This window comes from Malus sylvestris, chromosome 1 (genome assembly GCF_916048215.2).
Source record: "Malus sylvestris chromosome 1, drMalSylv7.2, whole genome shotgun sequence".
NCBI lineage: Eukaryota > Viridiplantae > Streptophyta > Magnoliopsida > Rosales > Rosaceae > Malus > Malus sylvestris.
The window spans coordinates 7,892,385-7,911,486 of NC_062260.1; the positions used below are offsets into that span (position 1 = coordinate 7,892,385).

At 39.2% G+C, this 19,102-nt stretch overlaps 1 protein-coding gene across 1 annotated transcript; it reads right to left on the reverse strand.

The window, feature by feature from the left end:
- Positions 1 to 9,265: 9,265 nt before the first annotated feature.
- Positions 9,266 to 12,670, reverse strand: LOC126582536 (uncharacterized). Its single transcript, XM_050246697.1, has one exon. The coding sequence runs from the start codon at positions 9,784 to 9,786 to the stop codon at positions 9,295 to 9,297; it is 492 nt and encodes a 163-aa protein (XP_050102654.1). The 5' UTR covers positions 9,787 to 12,670; the 3' UTR covers positions 9,266 to 9,294.
- Between the last annotated feature and the right edge of the window lie 6,432 nt (positions 12,671 to 19,102).

A 19,102-nucleotide genomic window follows, 5' to 3' on the forward strand; every position in this document is an offset into this window, starting at 1 on the left:
CAGGGCCCAAAATTGGAGGGACCGGACCGGACCTGTTTGTAAATGAAACAAGGGCGGGACGGGTTTTATAATTTTAAAAATGGAATCAAGCCTATCCCAGCCTGTTACAAACGGGCAGGTTCCTACAAGTCCACGAGATCTTGTTTTTAATTTTTAAATTTTTGTTGCTAGCAGCAACAACAAATTAACATAATAATTAAAAAACATAATAATTTTAACATTTTTGTTACTAGCAGCAGCAACAAGTTTTAGAGACTGAGTCTAATAGTCGAGAGAAGTCTGTCGAGGTCGAGAGACTTGTTTGGATTAATATTTGAACTTTGGGCTGGAGGAAGAGAAGCCCAAAAGGAAGCCCAGAAGACATGACTCGGCCCGAAGGCCCATCATCAAATCCATTCACCTAGCCCAAGGCAAAATGATGATTCCACATTAAATGCAAAGGCTAGTAGCTTGAAAAAAGTGACACTTGATGGAAATCGGCCTACTCTCAGCCCAAAAGCACTTTCTGAATAGTAGAGTATGTAAATTACTGATGAGTCACTACCTCTCAGTTGCTTTCGGGCACGAGCCAAGTTGCAAGCAGTCAGGCTAATTCGGCTATAAAACGAGGAAGAAGGCCCAGAGACAAGGACACTCAACCAATCAAACAAACAAATACACAAACTCTGCTCAAGCCAGATTTACATACGAAGCTGTAGTCTGAAGGAAATAATGACCCATCATCATCTAAAGAGTTCCCTTTCGTTAAGCGCCTAACCTCAATACTTTTCAGGATCAACCCTCACAAAAGTCATCTTTTGTCTAGTTTAATAGCTATGCTACTCTCTCAACCATAGTAGTATAGATTCTCTTATGTTTAACCAGCTCACCATTCACTCCCTTTTCTCCCCAAACCTTTGTACTTACAAAGAAGTGATGTTGTACAAGATTCAACCTTGCCCGACAAGGTTAAATCTAGCCAGACCCCATTTGTTTTGTTCCTTACTTAATAGATCTAGTATTATCATGTATCTTTCGATATATATCCAAGTTATTTCCAGTCTGTTAGTGGTTCAAAGTGCATCATTTGAGCATTACTATTGAAATAAAACCATTCAGCCAGATCTGGATATTCGCTCTTTAAAGCATACAAGATGAATGAAAATCCTTGACCTCAAGGCATAAAAAAGAACTTAATGTAGACTTAACCCATCTACGACAATCTTTGATAACAAGAAGTCAGAGTAACTTGGGGCGCAAATAATTGGCTTAAATATAGTTGTTTTACATCTGCCATACAGAGATGGTAGTGGCACGCCTAAGCACTTAAATTTAGTTTTGATTGTGAGCCTCCAAGCATATACCTAAGGCTCTGCAAAGGCACCTTTTCGAAGCTAACTGTGTTCTCCTCTTGCAACATTGAAACGAGCAGGAGACCGACAATCAACCAAAGTGCCAACTCCGCAGGGAGCTGTGTGCTCCAGCCAGGAATGCCCATAGGCGATATTCCTTGCCGAACATAGTTTTGGCACGCCCGGTGGGATCAAATCTTGTATGCCAAGAAGGCGAAGGAAGGAACGAACCTTTAGGTGGGGAGCAAAACAAAAAAATCATCCCATTACACACCAAGATCCAACATGGCAAATCTCCCCGAAGACTTGCAAGGACCCGTCTTAACGGAAAGCCTAACTTCTTCTGAGAAGTCAGAAAGAAAAGTTACGAAGGAAGTCCTACAAGCCACCATGATGGCTGTTATAAAAAGCATGGAAATAAGCTCTCAGAGCATGGAGAGAAACTCCCGATAGACAAGGGAAGACATAAGCAGACTCTATTCCTTAACAGGAAATTTGCAAAAGAGGTTAGATCTGGAATACCCTACTACAGAAAATGATCATGTTAGGACAATGACAAATGAAGCTAGTCCCGTGAAGAAGCCAGTTATTCCTCTATTTCCTATACTTGAGGAAAAGAAGGATAAAGGGAAGAACAAGGAAGAATCTGGAGTGAGTCATTCGGTTTTGGAAGAAATTCTGGAAACAGAATTATCCGACCCCCTGTTTCAACTAAACAATAAAGGGCAGATCGGGCAAGAGAGAGCAAAATATGGGATGCCCCAATTGATCGGGGAATCCAGTGGGAAGGGAGAACCTGCCTAGGCAAATAAACCACTTCCTTATAAACCGCTGCCAATGACTGATAAGGGAGGATAGGCTAAATGGAGGAGGCCCGATGCAAGGAAGGAGAATAACTTGGGCAATGATCGTAGCCCGAAATGGAAACCACGTCCTTATACTCCGCCTAATAATACAGCCAACTAACAACTTAGAGATGAGTTGGCTGAATTAAGAATGATGGTAGTAAGGAATGCCCAACCACAAGCTCGCCCACTATTTAGAATTTCTTATCAAAAGCCTTACCTGGAGGTCATTGATGAACAAAATCCTTTTCCTCTTAACTTCAAAATCCCAATTGTGTCCAGTTCAGAGATTGGATACAAGATCTCATGGATAAAGGGAAGTTGTTATTAGAGAACCTCAGACCATCATGATGATTGACACATATCCTTTCTCAGAAGCCCCAATCAACGTGATCAGCTTAACATGGGCCAGAAGGGAGAAGAAAAAGCCACTTGAGAGACAAAGGTGGGATGAATAATCCTATGGAGGGAGCTCTCTAACTACCCGACAAGTCCAAAGCAGCTGTAATAAAGAGGTGGATGTTTGTACAAATCAATACCAACGGAGACACGAGATTGAGGTATCCCCAACAGAAACCATAATCGATCCAGAAGTTGATAAAAAAATAGAAAGGAGGAAATAAACTTCTACTATTGAAAATCAGAAATAGGGATGCGGATTAAAGAAGATTCCATTTCATAAGGGGATTACAGAAATCTTAACCCAACAACTTTACATCTTCGGCTAGAGCAACTATTCTAGAGAAGTAAGTTTGCATAACAACAAAAATTCTATCTGGCACTCATACGTACATATTGCTATTTACTAGTTGATTCTCGGAGTCCTCAACCTCTTGAGAGGCTTTCTCCATCTCCTCTACGTTTTGGGATAGTTGGTTGGTATGGGTTATCTTTTCAGCTTGAAATAATGAAAGCTGCTCCTCCAAACTCCGAATTTTAGAATCAACCACTAAGATCCTTGCTTCCATTGCTGATCATTTCTCTACCAATTGTCGGAGCACGGTTGTACTCTTCACATGCTTTTCTTGTAAGCATTTTACTCTATTAGATGCTCGCTCTGCCTTAAGATTCTGATCCCTTAATGCCCACAAATTCTCGAAAAAACTCATAAAAGACTTGTATTGAGCTGGGGGCAGTAACTCAGCTTGGTGAAGTTCAGAAAGGGCTTTTTCTGCATCATAAAGGACCTTAAGACTAAAAGAAGCTGTGAACCTCTTTTTTGTCCAGTCCTTGAAATGATTACGAGCACGCTGAAATGAAGGAAGCTTAGAAGATGTTGGAGATTATTGTAGTTTGTTTTTTATCTGCCCGAACTTCTTCACTAGATCGGGCAACGATGTTGTTGATGAAGTCGGGGGCATGTCTCTAACACTTTCAGTCGTAACAGCAGGGACAACTTTAGAAGGTGGAGTTAGAAGGTCCTCAGAAGTAGGAGCAGAAGTGGAAGAAGTTGCCACAATAGTATTGGCTTGCAGTTCAGGCCTAGAGACAGAAGCCCTTGTAACCTCGAAGATCGAATGAGGGTGTGAAAGATCTTCTTTACGCACCAAGCGTGGAGGGGACTTGCCCGAGCCTTCTCCGAAATCCTGTTGCAAACAAGACACAAATGATAAGAGAGAGGTTCTCCAAGCCAGGAAAAGATAAAATACAAAAGGTCAATATACCTGAAATAAACCCGGAGCTCTAGAAAGACGTGGAGAGGGAGTAATTTCTTGTGATTGTTGGGGGAGGTTATCTCCACCTACTGGGGTAGGAGAGGCTGTACCCGAGACTTCAACAGAAGCCTGCAAAAGTAGAAGAAGAAGTGAAGGCCAATAGCTAAAGAAGAGAAAAAGTGGGAAGTTCAAAAATATACCTGTGGAGGAACTTGAGGTTAAGAAACATGTAACTCGGGAACCTCGGGCACATTAGCCAAGAGTGCCTGAGAAACCTGTGGATTAGTCACCTCAGACACTACAGGGATCTCAGGAACTATTGGCTCTCCAAAATTGGAAGCTGGTACATGCTGAAATTCCTGTACCAAGGCAGGCTGAAAGAAATGAAGGATAGTAAGTACAGAAAAAGAGTTTTAAACATGGGATGATAGGAATAAATACTCACTGAATCACTGTCATCCTCCACATAATGCATCATCTGCCCGGTTGAATTATCAAATTGAGAGATCGGAGTCACCTCCAAAGGAGTAGGTTTTGCTTGGAAAAAAAGGGATTGCCTTGATCGGGCTGAAGGAGAAGAGGTTTCGGGCGAAGATCTTTTCTGCTTGAATCTCCTGATACAGATAATCGGGTAAAAGAGATATTAGGAAAAGAAAATACGGGAAGAATTCTAAGAAAATAGGGCAGTCTATACCTCTAATTCTCCAAGCACCACATCCTGGTAATCTTTGGCCCTTTGCTGCTTTTCTACATCCAATGGAGCGTCCTTTAAAACCAAAGAGGTTCTTTGGATACCAAAGGTCCTGATTACAAAAAGGACCAAACCGTTGGTTCCCAAACGTAAGGTATGGATGAAAGATTGAGGCAAAAGATACTTACTGAGGGCTTTCTGTTTTTTCTTACCCACGGCAGTAGTAGAGGTCTTTGAAGCAGAAGTAGCTTTGGAAGACTTGGAGGTTTGGGCTCTTGTACTTTTCCTGGTTGGGGCTGCTCGCTTAGATTTGAGTCATTGTTCAGGATCAGAATCAGAAGTATCTATCATGACTATTCGTGACCATTTGAAGGCCCGAGTACTTACTTTGGGCTCTCCCTCAGCTTCTAAGTCTCCAAGGAGGTCGGAGGAATCCCCACCACCTCCAATCTCTTGCTTCGTTTGCAGCTTTTTGAAGAATCAATGTGTCGGTAGATTCTTCTTCTGACCCGACGCCTGTCATTTCTGTGATCCTTTGGGCTGCAAGGAATGAAAAGATTGAAGAGTTAAAAAATCATTGATGTATAAAGTTTTTTTTATAAGGAATGAATTGAGAGAACAGAAAGTACCTATCAAAAGAAGCTGATTCTTTTGAGAAACCATTTCTTTCCAATTTTCAAGTTCACCTGAGCTAGGAAAAGATCTGAGAGAAAGTTGGCTGAAAAGACGGTCATGAGCTTCCCGTAGATCTCCTCCATATTTCTTGATCCATTTCGCCTCCCACCAAGAAGAAAAAGCCGAAGTACACTCAAAATTAAGGGCCAAAGGTTTTCGGTCAACCTTGCTCATAACTTCAAGGCTACGTCGAGCAGCTCGAAAAATATCTTCTTGAGGAGATGGGAGGCGGTATGAGGTACCACAATGAACAAAATAAAAAAAGAGGATTGGAATAGTTTGTCTAAAGCCTAGTTATTTACTACAGAAATTAGGATGATAAACTTCTAACCTACACTCATAGCGATCGTTGCGAACTCCCCAGGCTAAATCCTGCGATTGAATACAGTTGATAAAAAATTTTCTCTGCAAGAAGGAGCAGCGTCTCCTCCAAGAGCATCTTGAAAAGCTTGATCAAGAAACCACAGATATCTACGAAAAACAGATGCTCCCCTCTCTAAGTCTACCCAAGTCCTGTAGACTCTGAAAAAATAAAAGCAGGCAAATGTTGAATGATCTGTGGGGGGAGCTTCGGCTAAAATTCGGGTAGGGGCCACACCTTCTGGGAACTCCAAATTAACTACAACTTTGGAAAGTACCATTGCAACCATAATTGGATCATCCAGATGGGCCTGTTAAGGTTGGTCTCAAATGGTTCACCCCGAGTCATTTCAAAAAAGAGATGATAGAAGTGAGAAAGGAAGAAAGGAATTGTGGCTACATCATCAAAATTATGAAGGGCTTCCACCAAGGGAATCCATTCGACATTTACCCGCTTGGATTTGTTAGGAAATGCATGTTTGTTGAGCCAGTACAGGAGAAAATACATATGTTCCTGATCTATGTTGGCATTAGGAGAACCCGCACCAAAGTTGTTCTTCACAAAAGGGATAAAACCCTTGAAAGACGCCCCATAACTCTTAAAAGTTGTTGAGTTGTAGTATAACTGAAGAAGGGAAGCCGATGTGCCTGAGCTTGTGCCTGAACTTTCAGCAATCGGGCGAGAAGGGAGAGCCCAATCATGAGTTACGTCCACAATTCTGCCCGATGGCCTTAGCCCAAAGACCTGTGCCATATCCAAGATAGTAGGAGACATAGGACCTATCTTGAAGTCAAAGGTGTTGGTGCCTGAGTTCCAAAAAAGAAGAGCAGTGGTCAATAATTCTGGCTTTGCTACCACGGTGGTCTTTGAGAGCATTATCAACTCATAAATACCATTATTCATCCATTTCTTTTTAAAGATAGGCTCGAGCTCATTTATCCATTTAACCTAAGCTTCATCGTTCATTAGAGGGAAGCCACGGCGGTGATTTGACCACTTGGATGAAGAAATGCCCGATTCAGCCAGAAACGAGTTCGAAGTGAACCAATCGGCTTTTGGCATGCTGGCTTCTACTGCAGAAGGAACTTGAGAAACCAATGTAAGTCCCAGTGAGTGGAGCCCTTCCTCATAAAAAAAGAATTCAGAACGTAGACCTGCCCGAGGATGATGAAGGGCATTAAGCAGACGGCGTAGGGTGACTATACCCTCACTAGATTCGTATGAAGATCGGTTTGAAATTGTTTTTGGGGCCATTGATTAGAATTGGAGGGAAATAAAAGAATTTTTTTTCAAAAGGGTAGAAAAGAAGAAGCCAAAATCAGGAAAGATTTTTTAAGACCCTAGGAGTTCTAGAAAAATCTGGGGAATTCTGGAAATTTAGGGGTTTTAAACCATTTAGAGGAAATTACATAATGAGCTGTTGATTAAAGGGCAAAAATCGTGGGTTTGTGGAAAAGACTCAGGTAGCGACGGTTGCATTAAATGGCGCTCATACGGAGTGTAGGCATGAGGCAACTTTTTAATCATTATTAACACCTCGGTTTGAAGGCTTAATAACGATTGAAGGGGGCACTATTTGGGTTAATATTTGAACTTGGGCTGGAGGAAGATAAGCCGAGAAGACATGACTCTGCCCGAAGGCCTAGCATCAAATCCATTCGCCCAGCCCAAGGTAAAATGATGATTCCACATTAAATGCAAAGGCTAGTAGCTTGAAAGAAGTGACACTTGATGGAAATCAACCTACTCTCAGCCCAAAAGCACTTTCTGAATGGCAGAGTATGTAAATTACTGATGAGTCACTAACCCTCAGTTACTTTCGGGCAGGAGCCAAGTTGCAAGCAGTCAGACTAATTCGGCTATAAAAGGAGGAAGAGGGCCGAGACACAAGGACACTCAACCAATCAAACAAACAAATACACAAACTCTGCTCAAGCCAGATTTGCATACGAATCTGTAGTCAGCCCCCAACCTCAATCATTTTCAGGATCAGCCCTCACAAAAGCCATTTTTTGTCTAGTTTAATAGCTCTACTACTCTTTCAACCATAGTAGTATTGATTCTCTTATGTTCACCCTGCTCACCATTCACTCCCTTTTGTCCCCAAACCTTTATTCTTACAAAGAAGTGACGCTGTACAAGATTCAACCTTGCCCGACAAGGTTAAATCTAGCCCGACCCCCTTTGTTTTGTTCCTTACTTAATAGATCTAGTATTATCATGTATCCTTCGATATATATCCAAGTTATTTCCAGTCTTTTAATGGTTCAAAGCATATCATTTGGGCATTACTATTGAAATAAAACCATTCAGCCAAATATGGATATTCGCTCTTTAAAGCATACAAGATGAACAAAAGTCCTTGACCTCAAGGCATAAAAAAAAACTTAATGTAGGCTTAACCCATCTACGACAATCCTTTGATAACAAGAAGTCAAAGTAACTTGGGGCGCAAGTAATCGGCTTAAATACAGTTGTTTTACATCTGCCATACAGAGATGGCAGTGGCACGCCTAAGCACTTAAAGTTAGTTTTGATTGTGAGCCTCCAAGCCTATACCTAAGGCTCTGCAAAGGCACCTTTTCGAAGCTAACTTTGTTTTTCTCTTGCAGCATTGTAACGAGTAGGAGACCGACAATCAACCAAAATGCCAACTCCGCGGGGAGCTGTGTGCTCGAGCCAGGAATGCCCACAAACGATATTCCTACCCGAACAAGACTGAGATCTGATAGAAAGTCATTCAAACTCAACTCGATTGTTGTGATATGTGTCAGAAATCAAGGGTGCAGATTGAATCTCATATTTTTGGATGGTGAAAATCGTCTTGACCAGGGCCTTGTTTCTTGAATCTCATATTTTTGGATGGTGAAAACCGTCTTGACCAGGGCCTTGTTTCCTCAGATATTTAAACCCGCCCCTACCCATTTTGTATTTAGAATATCTAGAACTATCCCGAGCCGCATGAACTCGCTCCGAACCGCAAGTTTAGGACTTGTTTGCCCACCCCTAGTTTAAATTGGTAACCAAACTGGAGGAATAAGTTTTCACTTGCTCTCAAGCTGAAGTTGTTTCGAGTATTCAAAAAAGTTAAACCATGTCTAATTAGTAGGTTTGGCTTGGATGATTTCTATGATTGATTAAACATATGCATTACAACATCGGGAAAATTTTTAATTTCCCCTTTCTTCTTCAATGTACACATCTTTTTTTTCCCCTTTTTTCAATCCTTCAAATCACTACTACATTTAACATTTAGTGTGCCGAACAAAAATTGGTCGCGCAAAGCTTATTATCGTCGCACAAGCGTATAAGCAACGAAAACTTCGTCGCGCAAAGATCGTGAAGAAAGACTTTGCATGACGAACAAAAACATTGGTCGCAGAAAATAAGGCGCGACGGTTCCGCATTCGTCGCACCAAAGTTTTAGGAACAAATATATTCATCTCACAAAATGCCAGGATACAACATGGGATGACTAATCTTCGTCGCGAAAATGCATTATCGCAAAAAAATATGCACGACGAAGCTATTCGTCGTGCAAAATTTTTTTATTTTTTTTAAATTTTTTTTATTTTTTTTGTTATGGATTTAATTTTGTAATAAAATAATAAAATAGGAATAAAAAAATGTAATGAAGAGAAAAATAATTTATTTAAAATAAAAATAAAATGTATGTACAAGAAAAAGGTTTAAAAAGTAAGGGAGTAAACAACAACAACAACAAAGCCTTTTCCCATTAAGTGGGGTCGGCTATATGAATCCTAGAACGCCATTGCGCTCGGTTTTGTGTCATGTCCTCCGTTAGATCCAAGTACTCTAAGTCTTTTCTTAGGGTCTCTTCCAAAGTTTTCCTAGGTCTTCCTCTACCCCTTCGGCCCCGAACCTCTGTTCCGTAGTCACATCTTCGAACCGGAGCGTCAGTAGGCCTTCTTTGCACATGTCCAAACCACCGTAACCGATTTTCTCTCATCTTTCCTTCAACTTCGGCTACTCCTACTTTACCTCGGATATCCTCATTCACAATCTTCTCCTTTCTCGTGTGCCCACACATCCCACGAAGCATCTTTATCTCCGCTACACCCATTTTGTGTACGTGTTGATGCTTCACCGCCCAACATTCTGTGCCATACAACATCGCTGGCCTTATTGCCGTCCTATAAAATTTTCCCTTGAGCTTCAGTGACCTACGACGATCACACAACACGCCGGATGCACTCTTACACTTCATCCATCCAGCTTGTATTCTATGGTTGAGATCTCCATCTAATTCTCCGTTCTCTTGCAAGATAGATCCTAGGTAGCGAAAACGGTCGCTTTTTGTGATCGTCGCTAGATTGCTCCGGTCATTAGTGTGGATAAGTATATAAATGGATAGAGATAGGAAAGCAAACACCAGATGTACGTGGTTCACCCATATTGGCTACGTCCATGAAATAGAGGAGTTCTCATTAATTGTGAAGGGTTTACACAAGTACATAGGTTCAAGCTCTCTTTTAGCGAGTACAAGTGAATGATTTAGTACAAATGACATTAGGAAATATTGTGGGAGAATGATCTCGTAATCACGAAACTTCTAAGTTCCGGAGTGTGGTATCGTCTTGACTTGCCTTATCTGTCTCGTAGGTAGATGTGGCATCTTCTCTGGAAGTACTCTTCCTCCATCCAGGGGTGGTATCTTTAACTGGTGGAGATGCACAAGGTAATGTATCAATTTCACTTGAAGCTTACTTGTAGTTTCAGGCTTGGTCAAGCGCGATACAAACCATGTAGTAGGAGTCCTCCAAGTCGCCGAGCTAGGGGATCTGCTGAAAGAGGTGACAGACAAGGTAAGCAATCAGAGCTCCAAGCAATCAGTCCCAGATCAGAACTTTGATTTCGAGTTCTGGCTGATTGTTCACATTCTCCCTATCTTGCAGGCAGCATGAAGGATAAAGAGAAGAAAAATGAGAAGAGATGATATGGGATACTTTTGCTTTTGAAGAAGTAACTTTCCACAGGCTTATTCTTGAACTGGGCTGGAGGGTTTTCTGGTTTCCTCCAGAGTATAAGGCCGACTGAAGAATTTGAGGGTCAAAACAAGTCCATCAAATCTATAGTACGTTCGACCCTGCTGATATGGGATACTTTTGCTTTTGACAGAGTAGTGGATGTATCGGCACGTGTACTGTTACGCTTGTCTCCACATGCTTCCTTGTATCCTTCTCACTTGCCCTATATGTTCCTCAGGCAGATGCGGTATCTTCCCTGGAAGCATAAGATGTTGAAGATGAGTACTCGAGAGCAATGCCAGGTAAGTAATCAAGTAAGGGGTTCCAGGCAGTCAGTTCCTAACTGGAAGCTTGATTCCAAGTGCTGACTGATTGCTCTCTTTCTCCTTGTCTTGTAGGTAAGAACAAGGCCAAAGGAAAAGACAGGGAAAAAACATGATATGGGATACTCTTGCTTTTAACCCTGATGATATGAGATATTCTTGCTCTAGTATAGCTTGTTTGCAGAGGTATTATCGGGGGGAAAGAAAGCTGAATATTTCGAAAGGCTTCTTTGGGAGTGCCCTCTCAGATATGAGGAAGGGTTGAGCATTTTTGCAAGTCTGCCTGTCTGTTGGGGATGGAGGTCAACATATATAGGAGTCTCCCTAACAACAAGTAGTAATGCTATTCCCTTACCCTGCTTGGTCATAACACGGTATTGGGAGCTGCCAGCTTCACATGTTTTAACTTTGTCAGAGCACTTTGAAAAAGTGGTCTGTGGTATCTGGAAAGCTGATGTTGCGTGTAAAGATTACAGACAAGCTTTATCCAAGGAGATCCGGCTCTTGAAGTTGGGAAAGTGGTGCCTCTTCGGTTTTCGAACAAGCAATCCTGTCGGAGATCTGGCTCTCGAGATTCAGAGAACGATGCCTTTTCGATTTTTGAGAAAGCCATCCTGCTAGGGGTCTGGCTCTCGAGATTCGAAGAGCGGTGTCTCTTTGATTTTTGAGAAAGTAATCATGTTAGGAGTCTGGCTCTCGAGATTCGGAGGGCGGTGCCTCTTCGATTTTGGAGCAAGCAGTCTTGTTGGGAGTGTTTTCTCGAATGTGAGAAAAGGTTGGGCATGTTTGCTAGTCTATCTTGCCACGAAGCACAGAGGTTGACACACAGGGACTTTCCAATTATCCAGCAGTGGTACTGTTCCTTTACCCTTGTGGGTAATAATATGGTAGCTAGACCTTCAAAATTTATGTGTCTAAACTTTGTTAGTGCTGTTTCTTTGCTATTCTTTTACCCTTCTTGGTCAGAGCGGTGTAGTGGGAGCTGCAAGCTTCACGTGTCTCAACTTTGTCAGAGAACTTTGGCAAAGTTATCTGTGGTACCCATGAGCTAATGTTGCGTGTGGGAAGTGGGTGATTGAACAGTAAGATTTATGTGCTTTCTACTTCACCAGAAATCTTCGACATAATGCCCATAATTTCCGCAAAGCTGACAGGTGCTGACAAGGCTGGAAAAGTAGGTGCCTCTTCGATTTCTGAGATCAGCCCTCGTGGTTTCTGAGCAGCCCAGCTTTTGAGAAAGCAAGCGCCTCTTCGATTTCTGAGATCGGCCTTCGTGGTCTTTGAGCAGCCCAACTTTTGAGAAAGCAAACGTCTCGTGGTCTCTAAGCAGCCCAACTTTTGAGAAAGCAAACGCCTCTTCGATTTCTGAAGCTCCGTCGAGTGCAGATTTTTATAGAGGCTGGCATTAAGTTCCAAAGCACACTTGAATCTCCACCAATAGAAGCTCAATTCTTACACTTCTAAGATCTTGATTTGTCCGACCTCTTCTCTCTTCAACACCTTTGAAAATGTCTGGCCCCTCCGACCGTCGTTTTGACTTGAACCTTGTTGAAGAGGCAGCCACGCATTCTCTAGACAACATATGGCGCCCATCCTTCGTCTCCCCTACTGGTCCTCTTACTGTTGGGGATTCCGTGATGAAGAATGATATGACCGCTGCGGTAGTGGCCAGGAACCTTCTCACTCCCAAAGATAACAGACTACTTTCCAAACGGTCTGATGAGTTGGCTGTTAAGGATTCTCTGGCTCTCAGTGTTCAGTGTGCAGGTTCTGTGTCTAACATGGCCCAAAGCCTATTTGCTCGAACCCGCCAAGTTAAATCATTGGAGACTGAAGTGATGAGTCTCAAACAGGAGATTAGAGGGCTCAAGCATGAGAATAAACAGTTGCACCGGCTCGCACATGACTATGCTACAAACATGAAGAGGAAGTTTGACCAGATGAAGGAATCTGATGGTCAGGTTTTACTTGATCATCAGAGATTTGTGGGTTTGTTCCAAAGGCATTTATTGCCTTCGTCTTCTGGGGCTGTACCGCGTAATGAAGCTCCAAATGATCAACCTCTGCTGCCTCCTCCTTCTAGGGTTCTGTCCAGTACTGAGGCTCCAAATGATCCCCCTCTAGTGCCTGCTCTTTCTGGGGCTCTACCGACTACTGAGACTTCTCCTAAGCAACCTTTGTGAAGGCTCCCTCTTGTTTGTTTATTTTGACTCATGTATATGTACATATTTGAGACTTATCGGGGATATCAATAAATAGCTTTCCTTCATTTCAACGTATTGTGTTGAATACACCAAAGCCTTCTAAGGGAGTAAACAACTAAGAAAAAAAAGGTGGAATAATCTACGGGCTCATCGTTCCCATGCGGCTGGAAAGATTGGGACAAGAAGGCCTCTGGATTGAGGATGGGTTCAGAGGTCGAAGGGGCAGAGTTCTGGGCATGCTTAGGTTGGAAGGGCTCGGAAGTCGACAGGGGACGAATATCTAAGAGACGAATGCCGAACTGACTGAGGGTATGTACAATCAGTGAAATCTAGCTCTTATACGAGGTGAGCTCAGTCCTAAGGTCGATTACCTCTGCTGTCAAAGTTGTGACCTCGTCCTTTGACTGCGAGGTTGAATAGGCTATAGGTTCCCACTGTCGGGCATTCCCTATCCCCCTACAATATGTCCCCGACCTCCGACCGAAAGTTTTATCCAAGGTGTCTGTAAGGATCTGAAACCTTGCATCCTCGGGGGGATCCACAGACTCGATCGGAGTCTCGGGAGAAAGCTGGGAAGCGGACTCCTGAAGAACCAACTGCCTCTTCTTCATCATCGTCGCCTGTGTAATATAACATGAAATATGAATAATAACATTGAAATAATAACCATGATACTTGAATGCATAAGATAGTAATTACAATTGAAGAATACTTACATGAAGGGACTCGGCCAACTCATCCCCGGGTTAAACATAAACGTTTGCAAAGACATCGATCTCCGAGAATTTTGAACCCCCTGAATAGAACAAGATAAGAAAAACGTTAGTACGAAAAAAAAAATATTACTGACATATTAAAAACTGAATATGAAATGCTTTATTATTACCTGCCACCGTGCCTCCATCCTATATGAGAATGGCCTCGAACCCGAATGGTGGAGAAGAGTCTTCTTTTCCTGATTAATCTTGTTGGCTTTCGCCTTCTTATGTTATACACAAAATAAATGTATTAGTTGTAATTTAAATAAAATATAAAAAATTCAACAAACATTAGTAAGAAACGTATAATACTTTTAGACTAAATATAAAAAACGTACCACAAAGTCGAGCTCCTGAAAATGACTGCAAAGCCACACCCAATTTTCTTCCTGGTCCTGAAACTCCTTCAGGCAACCCTCATCAAGAGCGACCTGCAGATCATCAAATGTCTGAAAATATTGGTGCAGGTCACTCTTCTACTGCTTGTACAGTTCAGCAAAGAGCTTGTTGATGTACGCCAACATATTGTCGTTGATGTCGTCGAAATTGTAGTTCGTCTACAATGTAACAAATTAATTACATACATTAATTAATATAAATATATAAACTTTAAAGGAAAAGCAATAAAAAGTCAGGATACTTACTGACAAATAATCGTGCACCTTCGTCCTCACCTCGTCTGACATCGCCTTCCAAGATTTCCATTGCATAGGGCAATAGGTCCGAACAATGTGACAGATGCCATGGGCCAATGCGTTATACTGCTCCGCCGTTGGTGCAACCTAATGCCGATCGTCGTATTTGATCGTGATAAATTTATTCGTCACCCAGGTGACCTTTGCCGTCTTTAACTGGCGACAAGGTCCCCTGGTATTTTTCTTTGCTAAAAAAAATGTCAAACAAATTGTACAAAGTAAACCGAAATTTCAGAAGAACCTCCCTTAAAGTTATAACATTTCCCAAACCCAGACATTGTAATGAATAATATATGATATCCAACAACAATTGCAACAACTGAATAAGCTAAATTTGGACTAAACGCACAATTGCAGTATGTACAAATTTTGATTGAACTTAATATATGAATAACTAAATTCACAAGTCAATAAAGGGAGTTATTTATCTTTACCTTGTTGTGACCCCGAGGATTCAGTAGTGGATAGGCGTACGGGAGCGGTAATGACCATGCCTGGCGCTAACAGGTAGCGCCATTGAAGAGGCTGATGATGCCGGTGCCTGGAGAACTGGGGACCAACTGGATCAACTGGATTAACCGGTTCGAGGTCCATTTCTGCTAGAGCAGTCGCGGCTGAAGTAGGAGGTGGGGGAATCGAACGAGGTGCAGTCGTCACCACCTTACGACTTCTAATAAGATGTGACATTTGCACAACTAGAAAAAAATTCACAATCACAATCCACAATCTCACAGAGAAGATGCAGAGCACATAACACCAAAGTGATCAGGGAAATAAACTCAGACCCAGTAGGCAACTTGGCAAATATGAAGCATAAACCAAAGAAGGAGCAGGATAAATAAAAGGAATAACTATCCAAAACACCCTAAAAAGGTTTCGTTTAACCATAAAGACATTCAATTTTTAAAATACCAAGGTTGCCCTTGGAAGCCTTTAGACACAATTAAATAAGGAGACAAAACATGCAGCAGCCAGGACAATATGCAAAAAATTTCACATGAATTCACATGGCCTTCATTAAAAAGCAAAAAGAGCAACATAAAGTTTTAGAAGCAAAAAGAGCAACATATCAAGTTTTAGAGACCTTGAGAGAAGAAAGACAGTTTCTAAGAAACCAGTTAGCAGTAACTTTAGATTATCTTAATTTAGAAATTAGTGAACCTCAAAAAAGAAAAATAACCTTAGACCAAAATAGTTTAGTTTGTTATTTTCCATTGAAAAAGCATAATCATATTTTGCACAGTGAAGAAAATCCACCAGCCAATAGTATTGTAGATCTTATTATTAATCAAGCAGAAAATATAAAATTAGAAAATAATAAGGATAATCATTTGTTAAACCAGTTGTTAGAGCATTTTCAGAAAAAATCCGTAAAAATAATTAGACAAAATTTAGATTATATTACATTTCAGTTAGAAGATAATAATAAAAATATTAAAAGGTTTCCTAGTAAAAGAGAGATAAAAGAGCTTGTTGATCTCATAGGAAGTAAGCAAAAGCAAGTAGAACTTAGATAATTAGAAATAGTTAAGCAGCTAAAATTAGAAGTTCAAAAAAATCAATTAATACAATACGAGTTAAGTGAACAAGTAGATAAGTTACATAATAAAATAGACAAATTATTAGTTTAATGACTGATTCTAGAACTAGCAGAAAATATATCTAAACTTTGAAAGAAATTAGTAAGTTAGATAAAGAACCAGCAGGTTTAACAGATTTTTCAACACAAGTAGCTAGTAGTAATATTTCCATTAGGCAAAATAATTTAATTATTCAATTAGTCTTAAGTTTAGCTGAAAAATTAGATCAAGTTGAAGAACAAATAGCAGAAATAAACCAAGTTTTGCATAACGCATCCTCATCACTTCCACCATCTTTGCTAGATAAATTAGAAAATTTAACTTTAAGTGCAAATAATAATATTAGAAGACCTAAGCTAAATCCTTTTAATAATAGAAAATGGAACTCTTTAGGAAAAAAGGAAAAGAAGTAGTTAGAGTTGAAGATATTTATCCAAATGAAGAAGAAGCACAAGAATTTATTCGAAGAGGTTTTGAAAGAACACAGAAAAATAAATATAACTTGTATCAATTAGGTTTATTTGAAAACAGAAGTAGAATTGTAAGTAGCATCAGTCAACATGAAGTTAGTTGTATCGATAAAGAAGTTACACTTAATTTAATTAGTAAGGAAGCAGTTATGCATTTGAGAAAATCACATTTTAATCAGATTCATATAGGAACAATATTAATTGGAATAGCAGGATTAACCAGAGCACAAGTAGGCATAAAAGCATTGGTGTACATATACGATGATAGATGGGATAATCACCAACAAGCAGCAATAGCAACAGCTGAAGTAGACTTAAGTTCAAACTTAGCAGTCATAGGATGTATTCCAAATTATGTTATGACAATTAAAGAATTTAGTAAATATATTAAAGTGAGTATAAGAACAAAAAATTATAATATGAAAGGAGAGTATAAAAATTTGTGTATTACCTTAATGTATATATATAAAGTGTCTGATAGATATAATCATAAGTTTAATTTAGAGTTTCAAAATTTAGTTCAAACATTTGGTAGTAAACATGTAAATATGATAGAAGCAAAACCCGTAGATAATAGCATTTTAGAAGGAACTCAGTGGACATTGCCTAATTTACAAGTAGCAACAAATAGACAACCAAATAAAGTACAAATATATGAAACTAGTATAGGTCAAGCAACAGTTAGGTTTAGTAATTATAAGCAACTAGAAAAAATAGAAGAGGATGAGAGTGAGATCGAAAATGAGAGTATACATATGGTTTTTGATAATTTAGATATTAATTTAGTTGAGCAAAATTTTGATCATATTGTAGATAAGCTTATAGAAGATATTGATCATTTAGATGAAGAACAATATTTGGAAAAATATAAGACATATTATTTAGGACTACATAGAATTTCAGACGAAGAGATGAAAAAATTAATCTTAGAAATAAGAGTAGAACACATTTTAGGATCAAAAGAATATAATAATTTATTAGAATTGAAAGCAGAATGTAATCCAGCAGAAGAAAGTAGTACATCAGGAGTAGAAAATTTAGGACACACAAGTAGGACTAATCAACAATTTTTTAGACCAACAAATGAACAATATAATGAAAAAGCAAAAGTAGATTACATAGAAGAAAGTATGATAAAACCACCCAGAAAAAATAGGATTCCATATTTGAGAGGGTTAGAACAAATAAATATAGCTAGTAATACATTAAATTTAGATAATGTAGATCCACAAGATTGGGAAATAACAATTGAAAGATGGGAAAATGGCCGCGTACATGCAACATTAATGTTAGATTTTAGTAATTCACAAAATATGTTAGATTACTTTGAGCATACTTTGGATGGTTTAGTTTTTGATTATTTCCAGTCATGGAAAATCCAAAATCCAGAACAGCATCAGGTAGCTAAAACACATTTTAATATTGATGGTTTTGTTACTTTGATTAAACAAGAATTTTTAGATCATAATAGATTAGATGGCAGAAGCAAACAAGAACAAATAAAAGCAATTAGAAATTTAGAACAATTACAAATTTGTGATTTACAATATATAGCTGAGTATACTACAGATTTCTTTAAATATTTAGGAAGAACAAGTAGAATTAGTGATATTAATTTATTAGATACTTATATGACAAAAATAAAAGGACCAATAGGAGAAAAAATTTGGAATGAATGGCAAAAGCTTCCAAAGAAAAATGATATTGCAATAGGACCTAGAATTCAACATGTATATGATATACTTAGGCAAGAGTGTAGTCAAATAAAAGCTAAGAGACAAATTAGGAAGCAATTTTACATGAGTTGTAAAAATATAGATTTACCACAACAGTATGGTTGTCATAAGAAAAACAAGCATAAGAAAATATACAAAAAGAAATATAAGTCATACAAACCATACAAACAGCATAAGAATTTCAGCAAAAGACCTTCAAGAACATATAGAAAGATATATTCCAAAACAATTTAGGAAAAGGAGTGGCATACCTTGGATTAGAAAATATAAAGCACCAAAAGATGAGAGTAGTTGTAAATGTTATTCATGTGGAGAAGATAGACATATTAGACCTAAATGTCCAAAAGTAGGTAAACAGTCGAAAGAAAAAGTACATTTGATGGAGTTGTTTAAGTTAGAAGAAGATGAGAATATACAGTCAATATACAACTTAGATGATTTAAGCGATAATGAGAGTATTTATAGTATAGAAAGTATAAATATGATAGTTTTAGACACAGAAGATTCAAGTAGCACAAATAGTGATTTAGAAGAGTATATGTGTGCATTCATAGAAGAGCAACATGAAGAAGAATATAAATACATTAATTTAGGTTGGCCAGAAAAATGTCGTAAGTGTAGCAAATTAGTTGGAAATAAATATTATAATACATATTCAATATTGTGCGAAAAGTTATATAATAATAAGTTATTAGAAATTAATTCAGCAGAATCACAAGAAAATACTGAAATATTAGGAAATACTATTTATAGTATAGAAAAGCCAAAAAAATAGTTCTTTAATTACCAT